This window comes from Nipponia nippon, unplaced genomic scaffold (assembly GCF_047370975.1).
Source record: "Nipponia nippon isolate SJK-2023a ecotype South Korea unplaced genomic scaffold, ASM4737097v1 scaffold_10, whole genome shotgun sequence".
Taxonomy (NCBI): domain Eukaryota; kingdom Metazoa; phylum Chordata; class Aves; order Pelecaniformes; family Threskiornithidae; genus Nipponia; species Nipponia nippon.
The window spans coordinates 25,305,417-25,331,346 of NW_028262291.1; the positions used below are offsets into that span (position 1 = coordinate 25,305,417).

The following is a 25,930-nucleotide window of genomic DNA, read 5'->3' on the forward strand; positions in this document are numbered from 1 at the left end:
CAATTTATATTTAGGTCATTTGAGCCTACTGCGTGCGTGCTGCCTCCATCGACATGAGTTGCAGATACTTAGGTTTCTATAAACTGGAATTAGAGGGTATTTTCCTCTGCAGGAAAAGATGAAAGTCACCAAATCACAGGAAAACAGCCTCTTTCTTGCACCAGGAGCTCGGCGTACGGTGGGCACTTCCCGCACGTCTTTCATGAGAGACAAAAAGGGATACAGAAACGAGTGGCTGGGGGAAGACAGAAATCAGGGAAAGGAGGAGGAGTGCGAAGAACATTAAACAGCCGTTTAACATCACCCAAGTCCCATTACTATGCAACACATTGCGGGGAGGGGGGGGCGGGGGTGGGGTCCCCACGCCCCGCCCTTAACCCGGCCCGGCAGCTCAACCGCCAGCCGGTTGGGGGCGCTGCGCAGGCGCCGGCACACGGCCGCTCTGGGACGCGCCTCGCTGGTGCTGACGGCAGCGGCCTGAGCGGTAGCGGCGGCCTGAGCGGTAGCGGCGGCGTCAGTGGTGGCCTCGGTTGCAGCGGCGGCTTCTGCCTCTTCTCCGCCGCACCATGCCCACCGTGGAGGAGCTCTACCGCAACTACGGGATCCTGGCGGACGCCACCGAGACGGCGGGCCAGGTGCGGCGTGGTTGCGGCCTGCAAGGCCTCGCTAGGCCTCGGGCTTGAGTAGCGCGGCGACGCCGCCGCCGCGGGGAGTTCCGGGCTGGGCGGGCTGAGACGGGGCGGGCGGTGGGCGAACGGGACGGGATGCCGCCGGAGGGGCTGCTCGGCCCTCCGGACAACCGGCTAGCACCCCGGGCTGTTCTCGGTGTAGGCTTCCTCACGACCCGAAGTGCGGGGGGGGGGGCGGGTAAAGATGAGCTTCGCGCCTGCCGTTCTGCAAAGACGGTAGCAGCTCTCGTCGCTTTTGCAGCATCCTCCTCCTCCCGCCCTCTCGGCAGCTCTTCTTTTAAATGTGGCGTCGTGGATATTAACTAGTTGTTTGGTAGAGTTAGGCTGCTTTTTGCATGGGGGCGGGGCGTTTCGCCTGGCGACTTCAGGCCTTAAAGACGACACCGGTAGTTATCTGGATCTGATCCAGCGCACTTGCGGTTCCGCAGAGCTTCTGCCACGCTCTCTTGCTAAAATGCTTGTTGGAGGAAGGTGAGGTCTGTGATAGTTTGATAACTGCTTATAGCCCCCTTTTTTTTTTTACCCCTTAAGGGAGGAATGGAAGGCAGATCCTCACGGCTAAAGATTTTTACCTGAAAATCCTGGCAAGATCTGCCGTTTGTTTATACCGTTACTGAATTATTCAAAAAAAGAAGATGACTTAGTATATTACCAATACAAAATATTATGGTTATTTAAAATTAGTTTTTGAATTGCATTAGGCTCTCATTTTACTGAATGGCAGCAGATACTTTTTTTTTTTTCGTCATAATGTATATAAGCAGGAAAGTAGCTTTGCACGTACGTAGCAGTGAATTTTAAACTAGATACTACTATGCAAGGTCATTTGGAAAGTTCTTTAAGAAAACAAACAATATGGTGGTTGTTTGGGGTTTCTTTAAAGAAAAAAAGGTTTTTTTCTTTTAAATTCAAGTCCATTCACTTTACATGTGTAATTACGCCCTAGTGAAACAAAGCATCCTTGCAGACAGTCCAACAAAAACATCATCTCAGAGCCAACCAAAAAATGCAACCAAAATGTTGGGAACTATGGGGAGGGATGCAGAACAGAGCAGGTGCTATTACTGTGCCGTTTTACAAATAGGTAGTCCACCATTATTTTTACTATTGTGGGTAGCTTTTGTAAGATAAGAACGGCCAACTTAGGTAGAACAAACTCCAGCGTAGTTAAGAAACGCAGCCTGTGACAGGGATCAATAGCGGATGTGTAAGAACCTCCAAGGGTAAGGATAGAGTGGTGATACCTGATATACTCTCCCAGCTTTGCCTCTCTGCAGCTTGTGGGCTTCCAGAGCCAGAGATAGTGTCTTTGTAATTAGTATATCTTGCTAGATTGTTCTTCAGTGAACTTTTCTGGTGCTTTTTTAAACCGATTATATTTCTGGCATATAAACATTCTGTGGCAAAATGTTCCATTATCTCGTTAACCTTTGTGAAAGAGTTCTCTCCTTTGAACTTGTCATTTCATAATCTTGCTTGATGTCTCCAGTTTTTGCATTCTGAGAAGCCATGAGTAATTGTTCCTTATTCATCAGTTTTATCCCACTTATTACTTTATTGTCTCTTAACAACCTTATGAACATGATCTCTCACTACAAAAAGTCATAGTCAGCCTGTCTCAAAAAAGAAACTTTGAACATGAGGAGAAGAGCAAGGGGACAACCAGAAGTCTGACATGAAGAGGAGATATTTACAAGCTCAATACTTCCAGTCTTTTAAAAGAGTTTCAGTTGAGAAAGAGGCTCAGGTATGATGGGTCTACCTCATGAGTGGAATGAAGGTGAGAACCTGAAAAAAAAAAAAAAACTATCAGGCAGCAGGCTTAAAATAAAGAGGAAGACAAACATTTCTCCATAACACTTTGTGAAACTTGTCACAGGATGTTATAGAGTATTAATTGGTTCAAGAACTAATGTAGAGAAATTAATGGATGATTGGTCAACTGACAGTTACTAAAAATAAAGGTCTGGACACTGTCTCTGGCTTGGGACATTCTTGTGTTACAGATTGGGAGGAAGTGTGCAAAACTGAAGGATCATGCGGCTTCTGCAGTTGCCTACTTTTTTTCTTGAGCATTCAATGCTGCCAGGTACAGGGTAAAACAAACTCCTGCCTGAACTGTATTTTGCCTAAATGATAGGAGTAGTTAGCATGGAGTAATACAAATTCATGGAACACAAGCTACTCTAATTCATTGCTGTATGAATGCTTTTTTTAATATGTATTAAGTTTAAGTAATTTGTTCCACAAAATAGTTGTTCTTAATGTGCAGTCTGAGAACCTGTGACTATAATAATGTGTATTTCATTGTTAGTTTGTGCTGGCTCATTCCTGCCTTTGCTGTTGAGTGCACTGTGTTGGCACAGCTACAGAGCAAACCGAATGGGGATGTGGATCAGCTGAAAAGCAACCATTTTTTTCCTTGGTTATTTTTCTTCCAGATCGGTGTCCTAATCCCGTTCAGAATCTGGCAACATGGAGAGCTATCAACAAGGTGTAGGGAGTGTTTAAGGAGCATTGGTACTGAATGTTAAAATACATCTTACTTTAGAGGGAATTAATGCAGTGTACTGCTTTGTAAATTAGTATCTTGACTTGCTCTAGGCAAACTTTTATGTGAGTCAGGGTGATGGTATATGTGGCTCTGGGAAATTTAATGTAAATAAAGCAGTGTCCTGTGCTGTTGATGTTGCTGTTCGAAGTTGTCTAAAGCATTCTTTTCACAATCATGAGGAAAATTAATGATAGACGGTTCTGGTTTCTGCTAGCATCCTAATAATGCCGACTTTAATTTCGCAAACACATAGCTAACCACAACAAAGACTTCCATTTATTCTCAAGTTTCAGTCCTGTAGGCACAAAATCAGAAACGCCTGTGTGATTCTAGTTGGAGCAGCTAGAGAATATTCTACTCTGTTGCTGAAGTGTTTATGTCTATATTTCAACTGGAGATTTCTTTTTTTGGATCTAGTCTCTGTTAACAGATGTTTTAAGAACTATGTTTTATCTCAGATTAAGGTAACTGCTTGAATAGATGCCAAAGATGCTTTAGCACAATATATCTTAAAAATCATTCATGGTCTATTCCAGTGGCACAGTCTTTGGGAGAGGTAACCTCTACTGGAGAGACAATAAACGAGCAGACAGAAGGCTCCTTGAAAAACTGCCCAAGTTCAGTGAAGGTGATCATGTAATTCCTTCAGTCTGCATTAATCTTGATTAACCTGTGATTACAGGTGGTGTGCAAGAGCTATTAGCCTTAGGGCTGGCATTTTGAATGGTAAGCACTTGAACAGACAGAGGAACCAGAATAGCAGTAGAAACCAGTCAATAGAGGGAAATTTTACTAAATTGGTACAGTTATATTGGTCTAAGAGATAAATTTATTTCTTTGTATGAAGCTTGCATAATATAATTCACTTAAATAGCTGAAGTGAATGGGAGAAAAAAATCCTTCCCTTGTCTTGAGAATACTCCAAGGTTTTTCTGTCTATGTATTCTGTTTTTCCTCTTTCAGCATAAGGATGCGTACCAGGCAATCTTGGATGGTGTGAAAGGAGGTGCCAAGGAGAAGAGACTTGCAGCCCAGTTTATTCCTAAGTTCTTCAAGCATTTTCCTGAGCTGGCTGACTCGGCTATCAATGCCCAGTTGGATCTCTGTGAGGATGAAGATGTTTCTGTAAGAATAAGGCCCCTGTAGCAAGTTGATATGTTGAATTTATATTTTGTTATTCTTTCCTCTTTTTTTTTTTTTTTTTATAGGCTATGTCTTTTGGGAGGGGAGGGTTGGTCTTTGGAAAACTTAAGAATACGTAGTTGTGTTCTTGCAATAGAAGAATCTATTGTGTGGTGGTATGGGAAGATACATCAGTTTGTCTTCTTCACTCCCATCACTGATCAAAGGAATAGCTCTGTAGAAAGAAACTTAGATACAGTTTATTTGAATATCTATTAAGTTTTTCCTTTCAAAAAGCATGTTGTGGTAGTTGATTCTAATAAATCCTGCTGGGAGGCAAGAAAATTTTGTTTGTACCTGAGAACCATGGGGATGTGATTCTGAATGTATTATTCTTGCAGAATTCTTGAGATGCTTCATGCTGCTTCTGTGGTATTGATAGAAGCTGTACCTTTGAAGCATCTTTGGTTATCAGATCTTAAATGATTTGGGCAGATCATTCAAGGATTCTTGTCAGTGCTGGAAACAAAACCTAGAGTTTATCTCTGCCATATGCACAACTAAAACTATCCTTCCTGTCAGCAAATAAGACTCCATAAGAACAGAAATTCTAGCCCTTTATTTTGTTCATCAAATGAATGGTTTTGTGAACAGAGATGCTGTTTGAATTTGTTTTTTCTCCAGTGCTGCTTAGATCCAAGAAAAATATATTGTTTTCTTCATAAATACGCCATAATAGTTTCATAGCAAATATGAAGTTCGGACTGCCATTAAAGTCTGAAACTTGAACATCACTTTCTGAACCTGATACTCGTGTTGAAAGGATGTGTGGTCATTTTCTCAAATTTGGCTGATTTCTCTGCCAAACTTTGGGAGTTGAATTGCCTGATTATTTTTTTTTTGTAATTATTTTAATTTTTACATTTTTTTATTTCCACGATACTGACAATTTTGACAGATCCGGCGACAAGCTATCAAGGAATTGCCTCAGTTTGCCACTGGAGATAATCTTCCTCGGGTAGCAGACATACTGACCCAGCTTCTACAGTCAGGTAGGAGACATTGGTAGTTTCCTGGCTGATTTCCTTGTGGCACACCTAAAAATCTCCACAGTTTTATTACCTAAATCTGTTGGTTCATAATTTGTTACAAAGCAGTCTGTCCCAGTGCCACTCACGTCTTGCTTCTGCTCTTTTTCCTCCCCTCTATATTTGCTGTATAGTTATGCTGCTACTTCTGCTGAAAGGTTGCTAATTATCCTAATCTGAACTGAAAATCTTTCCTTTAAATACAACAACTTTTCTTCATTCAAGTTCTCTGAAAGCATCTGTAGAAAGGGGCGGGGGGGGTGGGGAACAAAACCCTTCTGTTATGGACTGCAACAGATTGCCTTCTGAAAAAGTTATTGGATTTCTAAACCAGGTACTCAGGAACTTCAAAAATCCTGAAGGCATTTTCTTCCATACAATGCATTTTTGCTACAAAATATTTAATTTAGAATTCAATATACAATATGCATTTTTTAAATCTCAGTAAGCTCTAGAGTGCTAAATATGAGATGTTCAAATTTGTATTAAAAATGCATGATTTTTTTTTTTTGAGACTTACACATTTGTTCATTTAGTTCAAGAGGAAAATTGTTTCTCCCACCTAGAAACACTGTAGATTACTTAAAAGTTTAAAAAAAAAAAAACTATTTATTTTACCTTAATTTAGTAAAGGTCAGCTTGTTTATTCAGCTGTTCCTTAAAATGACTAAATACACTGATTAGTAACTTCCCCTTCAAGTTTTCAGTTGTATCAAGTTTGTAATGTTAAAGTTTTGGCAGGGAGGCTGAAGTGGCAAATAGCTTTTTGTTTTGCTTCCAGCTTCCATAGTCAATGGCTTTCTACTTCCTCAGTCTAGTAGTCATTAAAAATACAAGTTCTGTTGTTTATAATTATATGCTGAGGATAGAATGCTTCTTGTGTGATATCTTTCTTTGTTTTTCTGCTCTTATGTTTGCATTTCAAAGATGTGCATATCAGGTTTTTTTCTCTCTTCAGATGATTCTGCAGAATTCAATTTGGTGAACAATGCTTTGCTCAGTATTTTTAAGATGGATGCTAAAGGTAAAGGACACATTTTTCTATAAATGACTTCTATTAATACTTCCCAGTCTTTAGTAGGATGAGAACAGGACTCAATCTTCTTAGTACAATGCAAAAGTTAGAAACACACACTCATTGTTTGGTTTTACAAACAATACTGAACTTCTCAATAATTGTGGATCTGAATTATACAGACCAATAAAAGAATGTGGATTCTTATGTCAAGCTACATGAAAATTGTGGTTTTTCTTAAAAGTTAGTATAGCAGTTACTTTAAAATGTGTCGTGGAGTCTTACAGGAGGAAACGTCTTACTTCTGCATAGAAGGTTCAGCTCTTAACTTCTAAAATAATTTGCATTACCTGATTTATTCTCCATTCAGGGACTTTGGGAGGCTTATTCAGCCAAATTCTTCAGGGAGAGGATATTGTCAGAGAGCGAGCCATCAAGTTCCTCTCTACAAAACTGAAAACCCTGCCTGAGGAGGTGATGACAAAGGAGGTAGAAGAGTTCATATTGACTGAATCAAAGAAGGTGAGTGTCTGATTTCAGTACAAATTTCAGTATTATTAAGCCATCCCATATCACTGGCATTGCTTTGGTGGTCTGTTTGTTTAAACCACAGTTAAGTGGTAGAGTTAACCATTGTACAAGTGTGGTCTTCTAGTTATCCTATTCTGCTACAATCCAAACTTTGCAGCATTTTTTGTGGGAATGTTAAAATAATGCCAGGCTCTTCTCATTTTTTAAGAGTGACTTTTATTAGACTCATAGAATCATTCATGTTGGAAAGGGGTTTTGGGAGATCGATTACCTCAGTGAATCATGCTCAGCTGAATTCAGATCAGGTTTCTCGGTGCTTTGTCCAGTTGGGTTTTGAAAACCTCTAACGGTGGAGATTTCCCATACTGTCTGGGTAACCAGCTCTGATGTTTAATTGTCCTCAACGTGATTTTTTTTTTTTCTTTATCCAGTTGGAACCTCCCATTTCAGTTTTGTATCATTGTCTCATTCTCACCCTGTCCACCTCAGTAAAGAACTTGGCTCCTACTCTTGGTGACTTGCTCTTAAGTATTGGAAGAGTAGTGTTAGGTCACCTCACCCTCTTATGACTTTTTTCCTTTAAGCTGAAAAAGCGCAGTTTCCTTAGGTTCTCCTCGCAGGTCGTGTGCTCTAGACACTGATCACCTTGTTGGCGGGGCTTTCTAAAGCTTATCAACAGCTTCCCCATACAGGAGGGCCCAACACTAGGTGCAGTAGTCCAGATTTGGTCTAATGAGGGCATAGCAAAGGAGAATCCTTGATCCCTGTGCTTCTCTCAGTCTGCTGGCTACGCTCTTGTCACAGCCCAGGACACTGTTCATCACCCAAGGAATGCTGCTGATGCTTATGTTTAGCCTGCTGTCCCCCAGAACCCTCAGGGTCTTTTCAGCAGAGTAGTTGCCCAGCGAGTCCGTCGCCAACATGTGCTGATGCAGGGAAGTTAGTTCATCCCAGGTGCAGGACTTTGCATTTGTCCTCTTGAATTTCATGAGATTCCTGAGCATTCTCCAAGCTGAGAAAGGTACAAAAAGTATTAATCAATAATGAGTAGATACTCATTTAATGTTTATTCTGCCTGAAGCATATGATTTTGTTAGATAAGCAATTTGTTCTTAAGTTTAGAGTTGAAGAAAAATAATGTTTCCTCTGCACAACTTGATGGCAGTTACTTTAATTGGGAGGTGCATACAATAATACGGCATGTTTTCATGTGTTCTTTAAACTTGTGTTTTTTACATAACTAGAAGCTAAATATTTGCATGCCGTACCTGTTCAAATCAAGTAGGTTTGACTTGGAGGTTTGCAAATTACCACCACAGAAATATGTTTTCTGGTGTTCTGTTAAGGTGCTGGAAGATGTGACGGGTGAGGAATTTGTTCTGTTCATGAAAATATTGTCTGGATTAAAAAGCTTACAGACAGTAAGTGGGAGGCAACAACTAGTGGAGCTGGTAGCCGAACAAGCTGACCTGGAACAAACGTTCAACCCGTCTGATCCAGATTGTGTGGACAGGCTTCTACAGTGTACTCGGCAGGCAGTGCCACTCTTCTCAGTATGTATTTATTTGCTTTGCATGAGGAATATTGTGAAAGGTTAATGGCTGTAACTTCTCTTTGGTGTTCTCAATGATTATGTTAGAATGACAGCATATCAGTACTTCTCCACCTTCGGCTTCTAATGTGTTAAAATGTTGGAAAACATTCTTAAAGCCTCCAAATACAAAGAGCTTTTGTGTTACTCTCTACTCTTCAACATTTTCTTTCAAATTTCAGATGTTACAGCGAATTATAAGATTCTCACATTAGGTTCATACATGTATGAGTTTGATTGTTTTAAGTCTAGTGCCACGCAATTGCAGCACTTAAAGGCCTATTCTTGCGTTATAGGCAATCTTTTCAGCCCCTGTTGTAGACAGCCTCTGAGTTTAAGCTACCTGGAAGGGTCTCTGCGTTTTAGGAGTTAGAGGGAGGTTTAATAAAGCTTTAATGTATAGCTGTATGGTAGGCATTTATAAGGGTGGCGGAGTGATGGGGGGGGGGAGGGGAAATCTAACTCCTTCAAACTCAAAGAGTAGCCTGAATAATGTGTGGTGTTTTTTGCAGAAAAATGTTCATTCCACAAAATTTGTTACTTACTTCTGTGAGCATGTTCTGCCAAACCTCAGTTCTTTGACTACTCCTGTGGAGGGTCTTGATATCCAGTTAGAGGTAAGCCAAAGATAAAATGTCTTTCAACTCATAAGAAATAAGCACCTTGGACGAAGACAGCTATTATAAAAATTATGAACTCCTTTGTTAAGTGGTTTTCAGTTCTTGGCTTGGAGGAAAACTAACTGCACTAGAAAAAAAAAGTTTGCTGTATTGAGGCATAACTGAGCATTGCCTTTTAAAGCATGGGTCATTTGTCCTGAGCTTTTGAGGCAAGGTTAGAGTAAGTAGATCGGTGTAATCATTTTTATATTACTGTCAATTTTTTTAAGCACATAGCATTTACTGAAATGGTTGTTGCATGGCTTGTGCTAATGTAGCCTCTTAAGGGAGTGGCTTAATGTCTGTAATTTTGCTTACCTTAATCATTGCTGCAGCTTCAGTTAGATCTCTGTGAATCTCACTTTGAAGGTGAGCTGTGCTACAGACTTGGGAGATGAAGTTTTGTTTACTTGTTGACTAATGATGCTTGTTGGGGTTAGACACACAAACCTGTGTTTCTGTTTGAGGACATGAAGAACAGACTAGGCATGTTCTTCCTTGCATTCTTTCCTGATGTTTGGGAGGGGTTTAATCATAAGAGCTGACCTCTACTGTGCCAGCCATAATGATGCGATAATTGCTTTTAGGTTGAAAGTTAAGCCTTTGTACTTTGCAGTTAACACACACAAACCCAGCTATCCTTATATGTAGGTTTTGAAGCTTCTTGCTGAAATGAGTTCATTTTGTGGTGATATGGAAAAGCTTGAATCAAATTTGAAGAAGCTGTTTGATAAATTACTGGTAAGACTAATTCAATTTTTACTCATGTAAAACACTGCGCAAAAAAAAAAAGTTTTCATCAAAACAAATTATTTTTATCTATTAATCTATTTATCCTTTTTCTAAAGTGGCTGTTTCAACGATAGCTTTGTCCATGATATAAGGTCAAACATCATTTTGCAGTTCAAAGTCCTTGTAGATATAGAGAGCTGTTACCTGCATAATGTTTTTAATCCAGTAAACTCGTGTTTTTTTTCTTTTTAAATTTTATAGTCATGAGAGATTCATGTTGATCTCATTAAAGGCTATATCTGCACTGACAATTCTAAGTAAATACAGCACTGTTTCGGAAGCATTGGTGCAGTACGTGTGGTAGGAGTGCTACTGTAATATTTCCTCTGAGTCAGATGTGTCAAGTCACATACGTGTAGGCAAACCACCTGCACCAGGACTTCATGTAGTGGTTCATCCTGTTAGTATAGGGATGGGGGATACTTTTGAAATTGTCAGCATGAATAAGCCCTCCAGTTCAAACACTGCAAAAGAACAACCAGTCTGCGTAGATGTGTCTCATGCATTTGTTTTTCCTTTCTGTTCATTAGGAGTATATGCCCCTTCCCCCAGAGGAAGCAGAGAATGGGGAAAATGCTGGCAATGAAGAGCCCAAGTTGCAATTCAGTTATGTGGAGTGTTTATTGTATAGCTTCCATCAGCTGGGTCGTAAACTTCCAGACTTCCTCACAGCCAAGCTGAATGCAGAGAAATTGAAGGACTTTAAAATCAGGTAATCATTTAGCAGCAAGTGTTACAGTTCTGTTAGAAAGTGTGAATTATTACTGTCTGGATGCTAAAGAAGCACAAATCAGATTGATAGAAGACTTATTTTGGGCCTTTTTCCTAAAGGGGAAAAATTAAGATTACGGCTTCCCTTTGCTTATGCTTTTATGGGGATATGTAAAATTTATTAACAGATTGCTTTTAAATGTTTTTAGGCTACAGTATTTTGCTCGAGGGTTGCAGGTGTATATTCGACAGCTTCGTCTAGCGCTTCAAGGAAAAACAGGAGAAGCCTTGAAAACAGAGGAGGTAAGTATTGTTCAGGAATTCTGATTTTTCTAATTGAGCCTACCGAAATAACCATTGGCACACATTAGTGGGCTGCAGTCTGTTATAAGCATGCTGGTAGATTAAGGGAATAATACTGCTAACATCTATTGCAACTGCATCTTACTTGATGCTGCATTTTGCAAGCTAAGATGATCTTTTAGTTTCTACTGTTAGTTGTTCTCTGCATCCACGTGTATTTGGTTTAACTGTGCTCTGCATTTTGTTTTGAAGGGGAAGTTTTCATATATTGAGGGGAAAAATTTTAGTGGGAAGTACACTGGAACATTAAAAGCAACTAGTTAGTGTAAAACTGCAAGAAGCCTGGAAATAGTTGTAATGAAAAGTCAGAAGGGTACACACCATTCACTATTACTATTGCTATAGCAATTCACTAGGAAGAGCAGTCGGTTTAATGTTAAAACTTCATCAAATGCAGTTGGCATAATTTAAAGCTACTAGAATAGGTGTTCAGTGGTGTTTCTTTTTTTACAGAACAAGATTAAAGTGGTTGCCTTGAAAATAACCAATAACATTAATGTTTTAATCAAGGTAAGTCCTCACAATTCACACAGTAGAGTAACCTACACAGAAAAAAGGAATAGATGTGAACAAAGTTGTATTGTGTTATTAAGTTAGTCAGCATTAGCCAGTTCAGGGCTGATGCCTGGTTTACTGTTTCTGAAGAGACATGGATCTGCTGTTTATGCAAGCTGCTTAGCCTTTGCTGCTCCTGCTGTTGGGGTAGGGTGTTGAGGACCTTTTTGGCAGGACTGGTTGCCTGCAGGAGCAGAGGACTTTGCTTTAGGGATCTCTGGACTCTGGCCGAGCCTTTTTCCTTGTCATTTCCCTTTCCTGCAGTGGCAGTGAGGGGTAAGGAATAGTTTGAAGAGGTGCAAGGAGATGTAAAGGATGGGGGAGGCAAAGCAAGCTGCTTTACAGAACCCTTTTCTCCAAGGAGTCTAGGAGAGATGGGCTGCAGAAAGAGACTTCCATTCAGAGCCCTTGAAACCATTCTGATTTCTTCTAACCACCTTTTCCTCTCTTCCTTCTCTTCCCATCTCTCACCCTCAATCACCACGATAAACCAAAAACTTTGCCCACAGTATTGAGAGGCCTGTCTTTTACCATCATAGGGATATCAGATGTCTCCCTTCAGGAGCCGTTGTAGTTCATTATAAGATGCTTGATGTGCACAGGAAGGAAGAGGAAGCATATTATGTCAGTATAAGACACTATTCTGTTAATAAAAATCTCACTTTAATTTCCTAGTAAAGTATATGGGCTAAGGCAGCCGGATAAGGCATTTAGGTACAGCTGCCTTCTCCCTCTGCCATGGGACTTTAAAAAAGGATTTAAAATTGTTGGAAAGTAACTGTTATTCTGGAGTCTCAGTAGGTAGCTAAAATTTTGAAGTGCAATTGACATGAATTTAACTGTAGAATAAACTATCTGATTTTGCCTCCATAGGATCTCTTCCACATTCCTCCTTCTTATAAAAGTACAGTTACACTGTCCTGGAAACCAGTACAGAAGGCAGATGCAAGGTAAGAGTTTTTCATAAAAAAAGAAAACAGTGGTGTTAATTTTTGCTGTTTACAAAATAAAGATCCCAAGCTGTATATATATAATATGCACAGCACATGAGCTAAAAGTTCCACAGTCAAATATAACAGTCATCCTCTTAGTCTTGCTTTAGGGATACAATAGACTGAATCAACTGGAGACTAGCTTACTTCCTTTTTTGAAGTATTATTCAAGGCATCTTCATTAGCTGCTGCTAGCTTCCAGTGGTTAATCTTTGAGGCTGAACTGCTGTTCCTGTACTTGTCACCACAGGGGTGTAATGTTCTGGTTTTGTTTTCTTCTGTCAGTCAAAAAAGAGCAAGCGAAGATACAACCTCAAGTTCACCCCCAAAGAAAGCTTCAGCAGGACCAAAAAGGGATGCCAGGCAAATATATAATCCTCCCAGTGGAAAATACAGCAGTAACCTGGGTAGTTTTTCTTATGGTAAGTTACGCAGCTTGGAAAAACTTTTTGTCTAGTGACAGTTGTGCCTTGGGACGGGGGGAACAAACAAATTGAGCTTACTATCACGTTCTTGGAAGACCAAATTGCACTGTCACCAATTTTTGTGTGCAATGGTCTCTTCCTAGCTGTTGATCTATTACAGTGTTTGAGTGTTACCAGCCTATAAACTATACGTCATTTGCGAGATAGTTTTAGTAGTGTTTTAATGCATAGGAGTTAGTAATTGAACTGTTGTGTTCCCTATTATGACACACAGCACTCGCACCCCAAATGTCCCATTGGACAGATCAGTTTCTGCAAGTGGCAGAGCTGGGCCACCTCCTGTCATATGACTGGACCTGTGCTGAATTCCTATTACAGCCACTGCTGATGTTGCAGACCTGATCCAGAACTTCTGGGAATTGCCAGGTTCACTGTGCATAAACACAGTTCATGCTCCCAGTCAGAGTGATTCTGCCTCTCAGCAAGTCGTATTTCTGGGCAAAACGTGAGAGCAGTTGCAGGCTGGATGAATAGGCCCCACAATGGCGGCAGCCTGGTCGTCTTGTCTTCCCTGTAGGCCCATTGGTCCTACCTCTGTCGAGTAAACAGCCTGCTATGACAAATTATCACCCACGCCCATAAGTTGAAAAGCTGATACAAAGCACTGTCTTATATATGAAACAAAGAGAAAAGATAAAGTCTTCTGCAAGTTTCTTACTGCAGACTTCAGGTGATGCACCTGTGTCTTTTAAGATAAGTTTGTAGCCCTGTGGTTCTAAAAACTAGGAAGTTTTCAACCAAAAACATTTTATTGCTTGCTACTGTTTCTTGTTAGTGAGATACTTAGGCCTCTGATAAGCTTTTCATTTCTGTACTCTTTAAAGTAAGCACACAGTTCTCTTTGTAGATTAATATGATCTGTGTTTTAAGACTGTACATGAAGGGGAATGAGAGTTTGATAGATTTTCAAACAACTCCAAAGAAACTTTAACAAAATATGTCATGGGTTTTTTTGCTGTGATCAGATTTGTTCTTAACAAAGGGAAAAGAAAAATTCTCTACGGTATACAAATAGTTTGTGTGGTATCCATCTATGTCTAAGATTTTTAATTGGATATATTAAGATACCAGCCCAGCAAAAAAACTTAAGTATGCTGGTGATAATGTTAAGGATAGAAAAGGACAGGCTGACAAAGTTGTTGTTTTCCATCGTTTTATAAAATCATTAGGAGCAAGTCAGACAAACACCTCACGGTCGACACGGTGTTATTGGATAGAAGGATGAGCTAGGTAGCCTGATGAAGTTCTTACAGAATTGAGAACTGGTCTGTAATAATGGATTGGCCCAAATAGAGTTCTAAAATAATGGGACAGTTATGTGTCATAGTATTAGAATACGGAAAGACTACATTTAGTTTAGAGAGGCTGGTTCTCCTGACCTCCTTTTACAATTAATGGGGTCTGTTGTCCATCAAAGCATAACTTGGAGATCTCATAGTGTATAAGCAGGATTAGCCTCAGAGACTTAAGTCAGCCTTCAGTACCTCCAGTTATTGCTATTTAATTGTAATCTGTATACAGCGTAAAACCTGTACGAAAAGTTTTGACCTTTTATTTCAGAGCAAAGAGGTGGTTTCCGGGGTGGACGAGGAAGAGGCTGGGGAGGACGTGGCAATCGTAGCCGAGGAAGAATCTACTGAGTAGACCGCTAAATCTTCCATGCCCCTGAAGGGCTAAAGTGAAAGTGCTACTCAGCAAGTTTGCTTGGAGTATTGTTTCCTTCAAGGACTGCCTTCCACTAAGACTGACTTAAATGTTCTTTATACCTTTGTATGTATGATCTACTTTTCTAACGGACTACAACTTGTCCATAGTGAAACTACAACTGTATTTTTGGATGCTTACAGTCAGCAGTTTTGGGTTCTTATTTTTGAAGTGTCTTCAGGATTTATTCAAAATCGGAAAAGAGCATAGATGTTTTATCAAAAAGCTACATCTTGACAGTTTGTATATTAACCTAAAAATCAGCTACTGCATAACTGAATCTATATAATTGAGTTTATGTATTAAGTAATGGACAGGAAAGGCATGACAACAGAGATACTTGCCAGATAAGCTTAGCAGCTGAAGTAATCCTTTCCTTATTTGTAACCATATTTTGCAATATGTGGAGAAGAGTACCATTGTTAAACTTACTTTGATTTACTTTGTTAAATGGAATTGAATGAGATACATGCTGTTTTTTTTAAAGTTTGCAACATGGATGGAAATTTATTTTGCTTGTAGCATGAAGCAGTCCTTTTACTTAGAGATGTGGAGAATGTGGTGGTTTTTGGTTTGCACATCTTACTCTTCTCCGTGCATTGTAATGCAAAAGTGATGTTTTGCAAATGAAATTTTAATGTTTAATATGAATATGTGCATATAGTTATGCCGTGAAATTTCAGTAAATGAACAGGAAAAACAAAACAATAAATGACTAGAATTATTCCAGGAATGGGTAAAGACTGATGCAGTGATTGAGCTTCATAGGCTGGAGTTGGACTGTAGCGGTACCAGGCTCCTTTCTATGTTTTGCAGATTTCTGGATTAGTTGGCACTTGAGGGTTGTTTGTTTTGTTTTGTTTTGTGGTTTTTTTGGTTTTTGGGTTTTTTTACCAATATAGTTGCATTTAAAAATATATAAATAAAATTGTATTTTGGGTAAAATTGAAAAATTCCAGCTATGTAGTTCAATTCAGGTGGAAAAGTTAACAATTCCATGCTATTTTTTTCCATAGCAACTTGGGATTCTTATTTACTGGTGTACACCCAGAAAATACAATGTAAGAGCACAATGCTTTTTTTTTTTTTTCCTATTCTCACCACTCAAAATTTCTACTTCTCAGGTCATTCAACATTGTAAAGGAATTAGCAGATGGTAAAAAAGAAGTTGGGACAGAGGAAAAGAATTTTAATAAGTGTTCCAGGGCGTGTTGATGTAAAATAGCTTAGGCTTTAGAAGAATGAAGATTATTTCTTATCCTTTTTTTGTCTAGCCATTTGATATCCACAGACAAATGCCTGAAAGTGATGTTTCCCCACCTAGTTCCATTTGTATTTGCTTGTGAATCTGACACAGGTGTCTTCATTAACACTCTCTGATATTTATCACTACTATCAGAAGGCCAGAATACCAAAACAATGTCAAAGTTAGACACATTGTTGATGCTACATTAGAAGTCTATTTTTGCTTAACTCTGGAGCAGTAGGCAGCAAACTTTGGACATTCCAGGACATGTGAGCTGACTTTGTATTTCTGATTACATGCCAGCTGCTAAACTCAGATTTGTCACTAAAACAAACAAACTTGGCAAAGAGCTTTCCAGGACAAATTCGTGAGATCAAAATGTCACTCTGAAAATACGCACTAGATGGGTAATAACCTTCCATTGGGGGGGGGGGGGAAAAATAGACATTTTTGCACTTGTGGCTATAATTTGTGTTTTGAGGGGATTTAAAAATGTAATCTCAAAGCCTAAACATAGCTTGTATTTAGACTAATAACTAGGTACTAGCAGCTTATTTTCTCACTGAATTTTGAGTGAGTTTTCTTTATGGGACTCCTGTTTTTCAGAGGTGGTGTGCAAAGTTCTTGTGGCCTCAGAAGTAGTTAGATTCCCCCCCCCCCCCCCCGTTTCATATTTAATTTTCATGCTGTGAGTTTTGTGGAGACACCTGTTTACCATCTTGTTAAATTGTAAATGTTCCCTTATGCTTTTGGAATAAATTCATTTTGTAATTTTGTTTGGCTCATTGTTTCACAGTTTCTGCAACATTTTGTCTTGGCTTAGTAAAAGGGTACTGTGGTACCTTTTTGTTTTAGTGACTTACTCCTTAGATTGCTATGGATATATTGAGCTGTTTGCCGCTAAGGAATCTTAGCAAGACTGCATTAGCTGTTTCAATTTTGAAGTAATCAACTTTTAAATGCAAAATTCTGGCTAGGAATTTAAATATTCAGCAAAAGCTGCATGTCATACATCTTACTTGGGAATTATCATGTGAAAAGGAGTCATTCATTGTCTTATTTAACCTCCTAGATGTCGACAGTGCAATAAACTTTGTTAGTATCTTACGACAGAGCAAGAGTGGCTTGGAGTAGCAGCCTTGTTTTTTTGGTGAAATCTGTAATATGCCTGATGGGAAAACTGGCAGCAGTAAAGAACTATCATACTGGTGGGAGTATGTTCTATATCCTGACATAAACTGAATTCTTTGCATTAGTTTAACCACTCTGACACTGTTTGTACACTTTTTTCCTTGTTTCTACTTGATGGGTTTGAGTTATAGGCAAATTTTACTGTTTAACAGGCTCTGGGAAGTCTGGTGTCCCCAAGAAGCGTAACTCTTTGCAGCTTGCTTGCAAACTTAGAAAGGTCAAACAGACCAAGGTTTGAATTTGGCAGCTTTTAGATCTTACTCAGGGCTGGGGAAACAGGCTGCCACTGCTGGGTTGGTATTTACCGTTAACTGGAATAGGAAAGGAAAAGTTTAGGTTTTCCTGTGTAGCTGAAAAGCATTAGAAGGAAACAGGAGCGATGTGTTTTTCCAGAGCTACCTTCAACCGGCTCTTCAGTGAACTGGCATGAACAGTGGATAGCTGCGGATACGGTTTGGTTTGGGCAGAAGGCCGTTGCCTCGAGCTGTCGTGGCAAACGTTTCAGCGTGCATAGCCAGAAATTAATTTTTTTAAATGGAAGCGTTCAGCGTAGCACCATGCGCTGCTTGTTGGCATTTAAAGTCAGCCTTGAGCTCCGGACAGCGGCTCTGCCGTTACCGGTGGCTGCTGGAAGTGCAAAAAGGCTCGGTTAACCGGACTCGGCTTCCCCGGCTGGGTTAGATGTGCGTGGAGCCGTCGATGCGCGGTGCTGCAACGCGGAGCCCGCTCCCGCGCCTCGGCTCCGGGTGCGGGCGGAGCCGCCGCGATCCGGCCTCCTTCGCGCTGTGGCTGCCGCGGGGCGGGGCAGGCGCGCAGCTCCGGCCGGCAGGCTCCCGGCGCCGTCTGAGGGAGCGACCCGGGGCCACCCCGTTTGCCGGCGCGGAAAGCGCTGCCGCCCCAGGGCCTGTCCCTGCCGCCGTTCCCCTGGAGAGGCGGCACCGCCCCGCGGCGGGAGGCACCGCCCGCTCGGCCCTCCCTCCCAAAATGGCGGCGAGGGCGGTTCCGGTTCCGGGGGGTGCGGGCAGGCCGGGATTGGGGAAGATGGCGGCGGCAGGAGCGTCCGGGCGGGGCGGGCTGGGTCGAGCGTGGGTCTTCTCCGGCTGGGCCCTGGGCCTGTGCTCGCTGCTGGCCTCGGGGACGCGGCCCGCCGCTGCCACCACCCACTGGGTGGTCACCGAGGACGGGAAGATCCAGCAGCAGGTGAGGGGCCCGGGGGGCGCGGGGAGCTGCCCAGCGCCGCCTGCCCTGGCCGTCGCGGCCCGCTGCGGCGGCAGGCGGAGCCCCTGCCCGCGTCGCCGTCCACCCGCAGCCCCGGCCTGCCCCGAGCTGCGCGGCGGGGGGACGGGGCCTGCTGGCCCGGTGCGAAGCCCTGCCGGTCCGAAAGCCGCTGCAGCCAGCCGGGCGGCGGTGGCGGGCGGCCCCGGCACGGGGTTCTCCCGCGGCGAGCTGGCGTCGCTCGCGAAACGTAGCTGGAAGTCGCCGGCGCCCCGGGGTGGGGGGCGGGGAGGAGCGGCCGGTGGGTCCGAGCGAGCCGAGGATAGACCTTAACTGGACCCGCGTTTCCAGCAGCGGCGGTTCGTGCTTACCTGCAGCCTCCCTGAACGCCCCCAGCTCTTTCGGCCGTGCTGCTGAGTAAGCGCGAAGCCGGGCTCCTGCTGGGGTCGCGAAAGCAGCAGGACCTCGACCCTCGCCCGCAAGGCGCGCCGCGACCTTCCCGTGGGGCGGGGAGCCCTCCCGGCGCCGGCGGCGGCCGCGCTGCCCTTCGCCGTGCGGCCGGTGCCGGCCCGGGCGCCCCGCCGGCTCCCTGGCCGCCGCTGGCGCAGCCCGAGTTCCGAATGAGTTTGCGATTTTCGCGTCCCCGCCGCCCCCGCCCCGGCTGCTTTTCGTTCTTTCTGGAAGTAGGAGAAACGGCGCGGTGTCTGCTTGGTGCAGAAGCAGACGCGTGCCCCGTTCTGCAGTAATTTTGTGGGTTTAGTCAAAGCACCTTATTTTGATACTGGGCTGTGCCTGACGTTCACTAAGCGGCTTTTTCTTACTTGCTTTGCTCCCTCTTTGTTGCAAGGGCAACAGCACCAGAAATCCACTTTTATGTCAGATCTGTTTTGCTCTTAAGCAGAACTGCCAGACTGGTTTCCCTCTGGAGTGGAGAGTTAATCGCTGTAGCAAGCAGTGTGGCCTTCCTCCCACAAAAAAGAGTGTGGAGAGATGAGTGTCTGTTAACATCACCTGCCTTTTGTGAGAGTTTTTGGTGGGGCCTCCTGTCAGAAAGCATTAGGTTCCTCAGACAGGTGGAACTGGCTTTCTCTGCAGGAAGCCCCTGCTGTCTTTATGGTTCTCGGGCACTTCAGCTGCCTGTGTGGATCCAGGCACTCGCTCACCCTAGTTAATCATAAATTAATGAATGACAACACTTCTAGTGCTATCTCGCCTCCTCTTCCCACTTTCTGTAGTGGGAAAGTGGTGAGAGTATATGATAATGGTCTGAAAGCATCTGTATGTGTATATTAATTATATATTATCAAATTTGGGTGTAGTGTTGATTTTGATTATTGCATGAAAAGCAGCTGTGACTTGAAAAAACCTCATTAGCTAAAATGACCTGAAAATCTGTTTAGCTAAATTCAGCACTGATTTTAAGAAATGGCTTTTTACAATGTCAGTGAATTGATGGTACAGGTAGAAGCTTTCACTGTACCACTGCTATGCAGTAAGCTATTCTATTACAGTTACCAATGCTTTCTAAGCAGGGGCATTCCCATGTTCCATGTGTAAAGTACTCAAAGTCTATAGCGGAGGTGATAAAATAATATCTGTGGAATAACTTCTCTTATCTGCACGGTCAAAGCTAATCCATCCATTTCCAGCAAGGAAACTCAAATTATAAATATGGTATTACTTGGAATTTGAGAAGCCGGATTCTTCAGTAGCTGGGATATAGTGCTGTGAATTGTCCAGTGAGTTTTTTGTAATAAGATGTATTTCAGCATCTGTTACTGTCATCTCCCTGGCTCTTGTGAAAATGATACTTGAATTTGTGGTTGCCATCCCTGCAGAGCACCTCTGAGTTTCATTTATTCCACTTATTTGTATTTTGGGGAATGAGAAGAGTGGGCATTTTCTAGAGTGAACTTGAATGTTGTTTTAAATGCCAAAATGTAATTGTGGTTCAATAGTTAGCAGCAAAACCAACAGATGATCTCCATTGTCCAGCAATGTCACCCAGCTGAGGGGTGACCTCATCGCAGTCTACAGCTTACTCAAGGGGGGCAGCAGAGGAGGAGGTGCTGATCTCCTCTCGCTGGTGACCAGCAACAGGACACAAGGAAATGGAATGAAGCTGCATCAGGGGAAGTTCGGGTTGGACGTTAGGAAAAAGTTCTTCACTGAGAGCGTGGTCGGTCACTGGAACAGGCTCCCCAGGGAAGTAAGCCTGTCAGAGTTCAAGGAGCGTCCAGATGATGCTCTTAGTCATATGGTTTAGTTTCAGGTAGTCCTACGAGGAGCAGGGAGTTTGGCTCAATGATCCTTATGGGTCCCTTCCAACTTGAGATATTCTGTGATTCATTGACAATGGGATGCTTCATAATTGATTTATCAATTCATTGGTAGAACCACAATATTCCAAAATATTCGACCTATCCTTCTAATACCAAGGCCTAAGTAGTTATTAACAGGACAGAAGCCTAAAATTTCCCTGCAGAAGCATCTCTTTGCTTTAATTTTTCAGAATATTCTTCATTAAGTTGATATTTATCAGGAGAACTTGTATTTTTACCAGTATACTTAGCCATTCAATCCTTCTCTCCAGCTATTTTTAGTTTGTGCATTTTCAGTGGGGCTTTTGTCCACGTTTGTCTCAAACACTGGCTTTGCAGCTTCTTGTGCTTCTCTGCAGTGCCTGGCGGTTCAACTTCTCAGTGTACGCAGAGCATTGCCTGTCATCTTATTGGCTTCTCTACTGGTTCTAATTAATCTACTCTTGTTTTGTAGAAAAACATTGTCACATCAGGTTTTTCCATAGTTGTCTAGACTCCTCCTTTGAATGTCCAAGTATTGATCCATTGTGCTAGTTCTTGCTGCTTGCCCAGCAGCCCAAGTTTGAATTTTGAAGCACCTTACCAACTAGAAGACAGCTGTGTAGGTCAAGACTCATGTTTGGAATAAGCTTCAGCTGCTACTGGTTTGGATGCAATAAGGTAAATAGGGTTACAGAGTAATGCCTCCTGGCCCACAGCTCAAAGCAGGACCAACTGGGTCCGGTCGCTGAGGGCCCTGCCTGGCTAAATTTTGCATCCAGGGGTGGGGATTTGACAACCTTGCTGGGCGCCTGGTCCAGCGGTCGACTGCCTTCAGTGTGCAATTTTTTCCTAATCAGAATTTCCCATGTAGCAACAGATGTATGATGCCTCTCACTGTCACACCTCAAGAAGAGTCTGGCTCCATCTTCTCTGTACCCTGTCTTTAGGAAGCTGAAAACAGCAGCAGTATCCCCCTGCAGCTGAGCCAGCCTGCTTCTCTTAGCTGCTCTGTGGGTTATGTGCTCCAGGCCCCTCACCACCTCGAATGAGCTTTGCCGGCCTTGAAACCGAGGACAGAAAGCTGAAGCAGGTGCATTCCCATGGGTGGAGAATCTCTCCCCTTGCCCTGCTGGCTCCAGCCTTGCTGCTGCAGCCCAGGATGCAGTTGACTGCCTCAGCTGCAAGGGCATGCTGCTGGCTCATTGCCAACTTTTTCCCCACTAGGGCCCAAACATCCTTTTCTGCAAAGCTGTTTTCTGTTCAGCCTGAGCCTTTCCTGCTGCATGGGGCTGTTGCATCCCAGGCGCTGCGTTTGCGCTTGCCGTTGACTTCATGAGGTCCCTGTCAGCCTGTTTCTCCAGCTCTCTCTCTAACCACAGCCCTGCCCTGCTCCATGGCAACCCCCATCCCATGTTTGCAGAGGACACTAAGCTTGCTGAGGTTCTTTTTTCCCCTGTTGTTAGTAAAGACATTAAACAGTGTTGGCCCTGGTATTGATCCCCAAGGGATGCTGCTGGTGACCAGGCACTGTTGGACTTTGCACTGCTGATCGCAACCCTATCCAGCAGCAGCAGTTTCTAACTGGAAGTGGCTAATACTGTCTGGTGGTTAAGAGTGGTGGCATTAATTAGCATTTATATTATTTAATTTTAGAAATATTAGCGTTCTCAGTCTGAAACGCATTTTTAAAGATTATCACCTTTTTACAGAAGGACAGGCATAATCTTCTCTTGGACTACCTCAGTTTATCTGAATGAAGCCCATATAAGTGATTAAGATGTGGGCAAAACTTAGGTGGTAGTAAGACCCAGGCATTTACCCTGCTAAATGAGCCACTAGCTGCGGATGTCCAGGTAAGCACCAGTGACAAGTGACTTCCCTGCAGCTTTTAGTTTGCTACTGTGAACCTTGTCTTCCTTATAACCAAAGTGCGCTATGCATGAGGAGCTGAAAGCTGAAGTTGCAGATCCTGGCCTATATACAAAATATAGCCAGAATCTGTTTGAGGGAAGAAGAGTGAGAATATTTTATGTTATTGCCCTAAAATCCCTGCTAGTTATTTCTTCTTATAGTGCAGCAAGGATGTAAGCCTTTAATATGAGACTACATTCAAGTGAGATTGATTTTCCTGTGGCATAAGACCCTGACTGAGACTTGAGCTGGAGTTCTTAGTGGTATAACAACCTGGCAGGGGTGGCAAAATTAAGACAAAACAAACAATTTTCCATATATCAGCAAGGTCTCATCTAGTAAACAGGAGTGCTTGCTAAGTAGGCCCTGCTGTTCCTGTTTCTAGTGAGCATTTCTGAATGATGAAACAAATTAATTCCCAGCAGTGTATGTAACATTTTGTTGTCTCGGTAAGCCATCAAGAGAAAAGCCATCAAGCTGTATCTGTTGCTCTAGTAGCCTGTTGTCAGGTCAAATACATTATTCCCTGGATCAGTTCATATTCTTCTTTTGGTCCGAGTCCACTTTCAAATGTGTGTTCCTGCAAAGTCAGGGACTGAGTAATCGTCTCTCTCTAATGAGATTATATCTGCTCAGTGCACCTGTTTATAAGCTTTCTCATTTCACAACTCACAGTATAAAGTTCAGGCTAATATATAACTGATTTTAGACAGTGCTTGCTGCCAGTAGGGAAAGTAGCCACTCTACAGAAATACTAGTGTACTTTAAGAGAAGAGAGAAACTTGGCATAAAGAGAGGACAAACAAGTGACAGATTAAATGCAATGCAGGAAGCAGTTTCAGTAGTCATTCATGTCTTTACTGGTGGGGACCAGCTGCTATCATCTCTCAGAGACCTGACATATCAGAGCTGAGGTAGGGTCTTTCTAAAGATCCCTTGATGAAGGCGATTAAAGCCAAGCAAGCTGTCAGGGACTCAGAGGACTGCCTTTATGTGGACTACTATAAACGATGAAAAAGTTAGTTCTGAGTAACTAAACTAAAAGAAGCAAAGAAACTTCCCAGGCAGATGGCCCAAAGCAGGACTGGGGAAGTGTTGCCAGGAGCAGAGAGCCTCTGGCAAGGAATCTGAGTTGACAAAATGTTGTTTTGTTTTTAATGCACTGTCATGTGTTTTGAAGTTTGTTAGAGATGATCTGGAGAAGAGAGCGAACGAGCAATGGTAGTTAGCCTGTTTGGGGCTAAGAAGACTAGCTGCCCAGTAAATGTGACATCTGAATTTCATGCAGTGCAGTAGAGTGCTTAATTCTGGTTTAGTACAAGTAAAGAGGGGAGGCATTACCTAACAGTTGTTCGTTTGGTTGCAGATTTGAATGCAAGTGTGCCTCAAGTTGTAGCAAGGCAGGAGCATTCATGGATGGCTTTAGAGTTGGTTAATACATTACTGATGTCTATCATCTGACTGCACGTATATGCTAAGAGGTTGAGATAAGAACAGTGGTCCATATGCTCAAGACTATAGGAAAAGCAGCCATCCGAAACCAAGGAAAGCCGAAAATCTAGTGTAGCCAAATAAAAAGCTATTTGCTGCTTACAAAAGCATCTTCTGCAATATATTAAGCAGTCACTCAGTCCTATCTTGAAAATGACAGATGGATGTTTACTTTGCTCTTTCTCTAAAGGTTAGTTTGCTTGCCCATTCTTGACTGAATTTCTTATTCTTCCAAGTCTGTTGTGTGCTAAACAAAAAAAAAAAAATTTTTCATTCTTACTGAAGTGTGCAACACAGCACGCCTTCCCCAAACAGTTGCCAGTGCCTCTTTATGAGTCTGTGCAGAGCAATCTAGGCTGGAGGTTGGTGTGAGTCACTGCAGTTCATTAGATGTTATCCAACCCCAGGGTGACGAGCTGAAGCGTGATGGTTTTGAAGCATAGGTCAGCTTATCCTCAGGAAAAGAGAAGCTTGTATGGTTTTAAAACTTCTCTTTTGATTACCGGAAGACTGTGGGATTTAGGTCTTCCTCTAGTGTGAAAAATAATAATTTTTAAAAAAACCTTCATTTTAAATTTTCTGCCTTTTCATACATATATTTGAAAAGCTTGAACGTGAATGTTTTATGTAGTGAACGGCTGAGACAACATCCTTGTCCCCAATAGGGTCCTGCTGACCTAGAACCACACTTCACCAGCGCTGCCTGCTCGCAGGGGAGTGCAGCCTTCGTCTTTCTGTATCACTGTGAAGGTCACGGCTAGATCCGAATTTGATAAAAATAGGCCTTGTGGTCGCCTATATGTGGAGTGCAGTTAGAAATGCAAATTTTTTTGTTCTTTGGGGCAGTGGTGGAGGAGAAGTAGCTTTCACTGTTCTCAACTCAATAGTGAAAGATTTGCATCTGCAGTGGAGGAGCGAAGAGGCAGATTCGAAGGGCTGCTAACATACAGCTGTCGGTGCCCCTGCCCCTCACTCCTGCCACAGTCTAGCAGGTAAACTTATGCCGGGTTTTGACTGCTGACAGCAAAGCTTTAATAGAAAAATGTCTGGATTTAGCCCTTCATAGTAATACACGCGGAGGTGGTTCAGTTTCTAAGTCCAGAAGGCCCCAGTGGTGGCTCTGACCGCGTGTAGGCGCCATGTCCTGCTCGTTCCCCCACTCCTGGTGTTTCCGTACAGACTTTGTCCTCTGGGGACAGGGTGGCTCCCATGTCCCATTTCTCTCAGCATCCTTACACTTCAATTTCCTGGCCTCTCATCCTGTTTTCGATCACTTGTAAAATAAGGGTAGAACAAACTGACAAGATTATATGAATCGACTGTTCAAAACTGATTATTCTGTGTTGAAAGCTGTGCTTGGTGCCTGGCATGCCTTCCCCATACTGTGAGCTTCACAGCAAAAACATAGCCTGGAAGTGGCCCAAGCTCGTGTTTGCATGAAGGCCCCATCGAAGCCCAAAAGAGCAAAGTCAGGGAAACTGTGAAGTCCACTGTTATGTCATGTAGCTGAACTCTTTTTTTGGTACATTTAAAGCTGAATTGCTACCTGTTACTAACCAATTAGGAAATGAGAACCATGGTATAAAGTGCCTGCCCTAAAAATACATCACTGGATAAAGTAATTTCCCTTAAAGTTTAACCAGAAAAAACTAACAGGTTGTCTGCTATTCATTTGCTGAAGAAATTACTGCTCAAGGTTAACTTTTTTTTGGTATTGTGTAA

General features: G+C 42.6%; 2 protein-coding genes and 1 long non-coding RNA gene across 12 annotated transcripts in view; 2 read left to right on the forward strand and 1 right to left on the reverse strand.

Annotated features, from left to right (window-relative positions):
- The first annotated feature begins 421 nt into the window (after positions 1-421).
- API5 (apoptosis inhibitor 5) lies at positions 422-16,872 on the forward strand. Of its 9 annotated transcripts, XM_087746000.1 has the most exons (17): positions 2,427-2,469; positions 2,696-2,778; positions 3,131-3,209; positions 3,780-3,871; positions 4,207-4,368; positions 5,324-5,417; positions 6,412-6,477; positions 6,839-6,990; positions 8,346-8,552; positions 9,103-9,207; positions 9,901-9,990; positions 10,572-10,753; positions 10,962-11,055; positions 11,569-11,625; positions 12,544-12,620; positions 12,948-13,084; positions 13,362-13,764. In XM_087746000.1, exons 1-17 carry the CDS (start codon positions 2,439-2,441, stop codon positions 13,487-13,489), a joined length of 1,836 nt encoding a protein of 611 aa, XP_087602126.1. In that variant the 5' UTR covers positions 2,427-2,438; the 3' UTR covers positions 13,490-13,764. The 9 variants fall into 9 exon arrangements, with proteins under 9 accessions (XP_087602129.1, XP_087602132.1, XP_087602133.1 ...); XM_087746003.1 differs by lacking the exons at positions 2,427-2,469; positions 2,696-2,778 and adding an exon at positions 422-635 and having other exon boundaries at positions 13,362-13,760; XM_087746005.1 differs by lacking the exons at positions 2,427-2,469; positions 2,696-2,778 and adding an exon at positions 486-635 and having other exon boundaries at positions 3,131-3,183; positions 13,362-13,757.
- On the reverse strand, positions 6,998-19,132 carry LOC148057127 (uncharacterized). Its single transcript, XR_015701897.1, has 3 exons — positions 18,875-19,132; positions 17,688-17,915; positions 6,998-8,011 (listed from the first exon to the last, which is right to left on the reverse strand). It is a non-coding gene; the product is annotated as an uncharacterized LOC148057127 (long non-coding RNA).
- TTC17 (tetratricopeptide repeat domain 17) overlaps positions 17,778-25,930 on the forward strand; it is a 60,639-nt gene continuing 52,486 nt past the window's right edge. For both annotated transcript variants that reach the window (XM_087745997.1, XM_087745996.1), the window contains exon 1: positions 17,778-18,488. In XM_087745997.1, the coding sequence (XP_087602123.1) occupies positions 17,970-18,488 (519 nt within the window). In that variant the 5' untranslated portion in view covers positions 17,778-17,969. The remainder of the gene's footprint in view (positions 18,489-25,930) is intronic.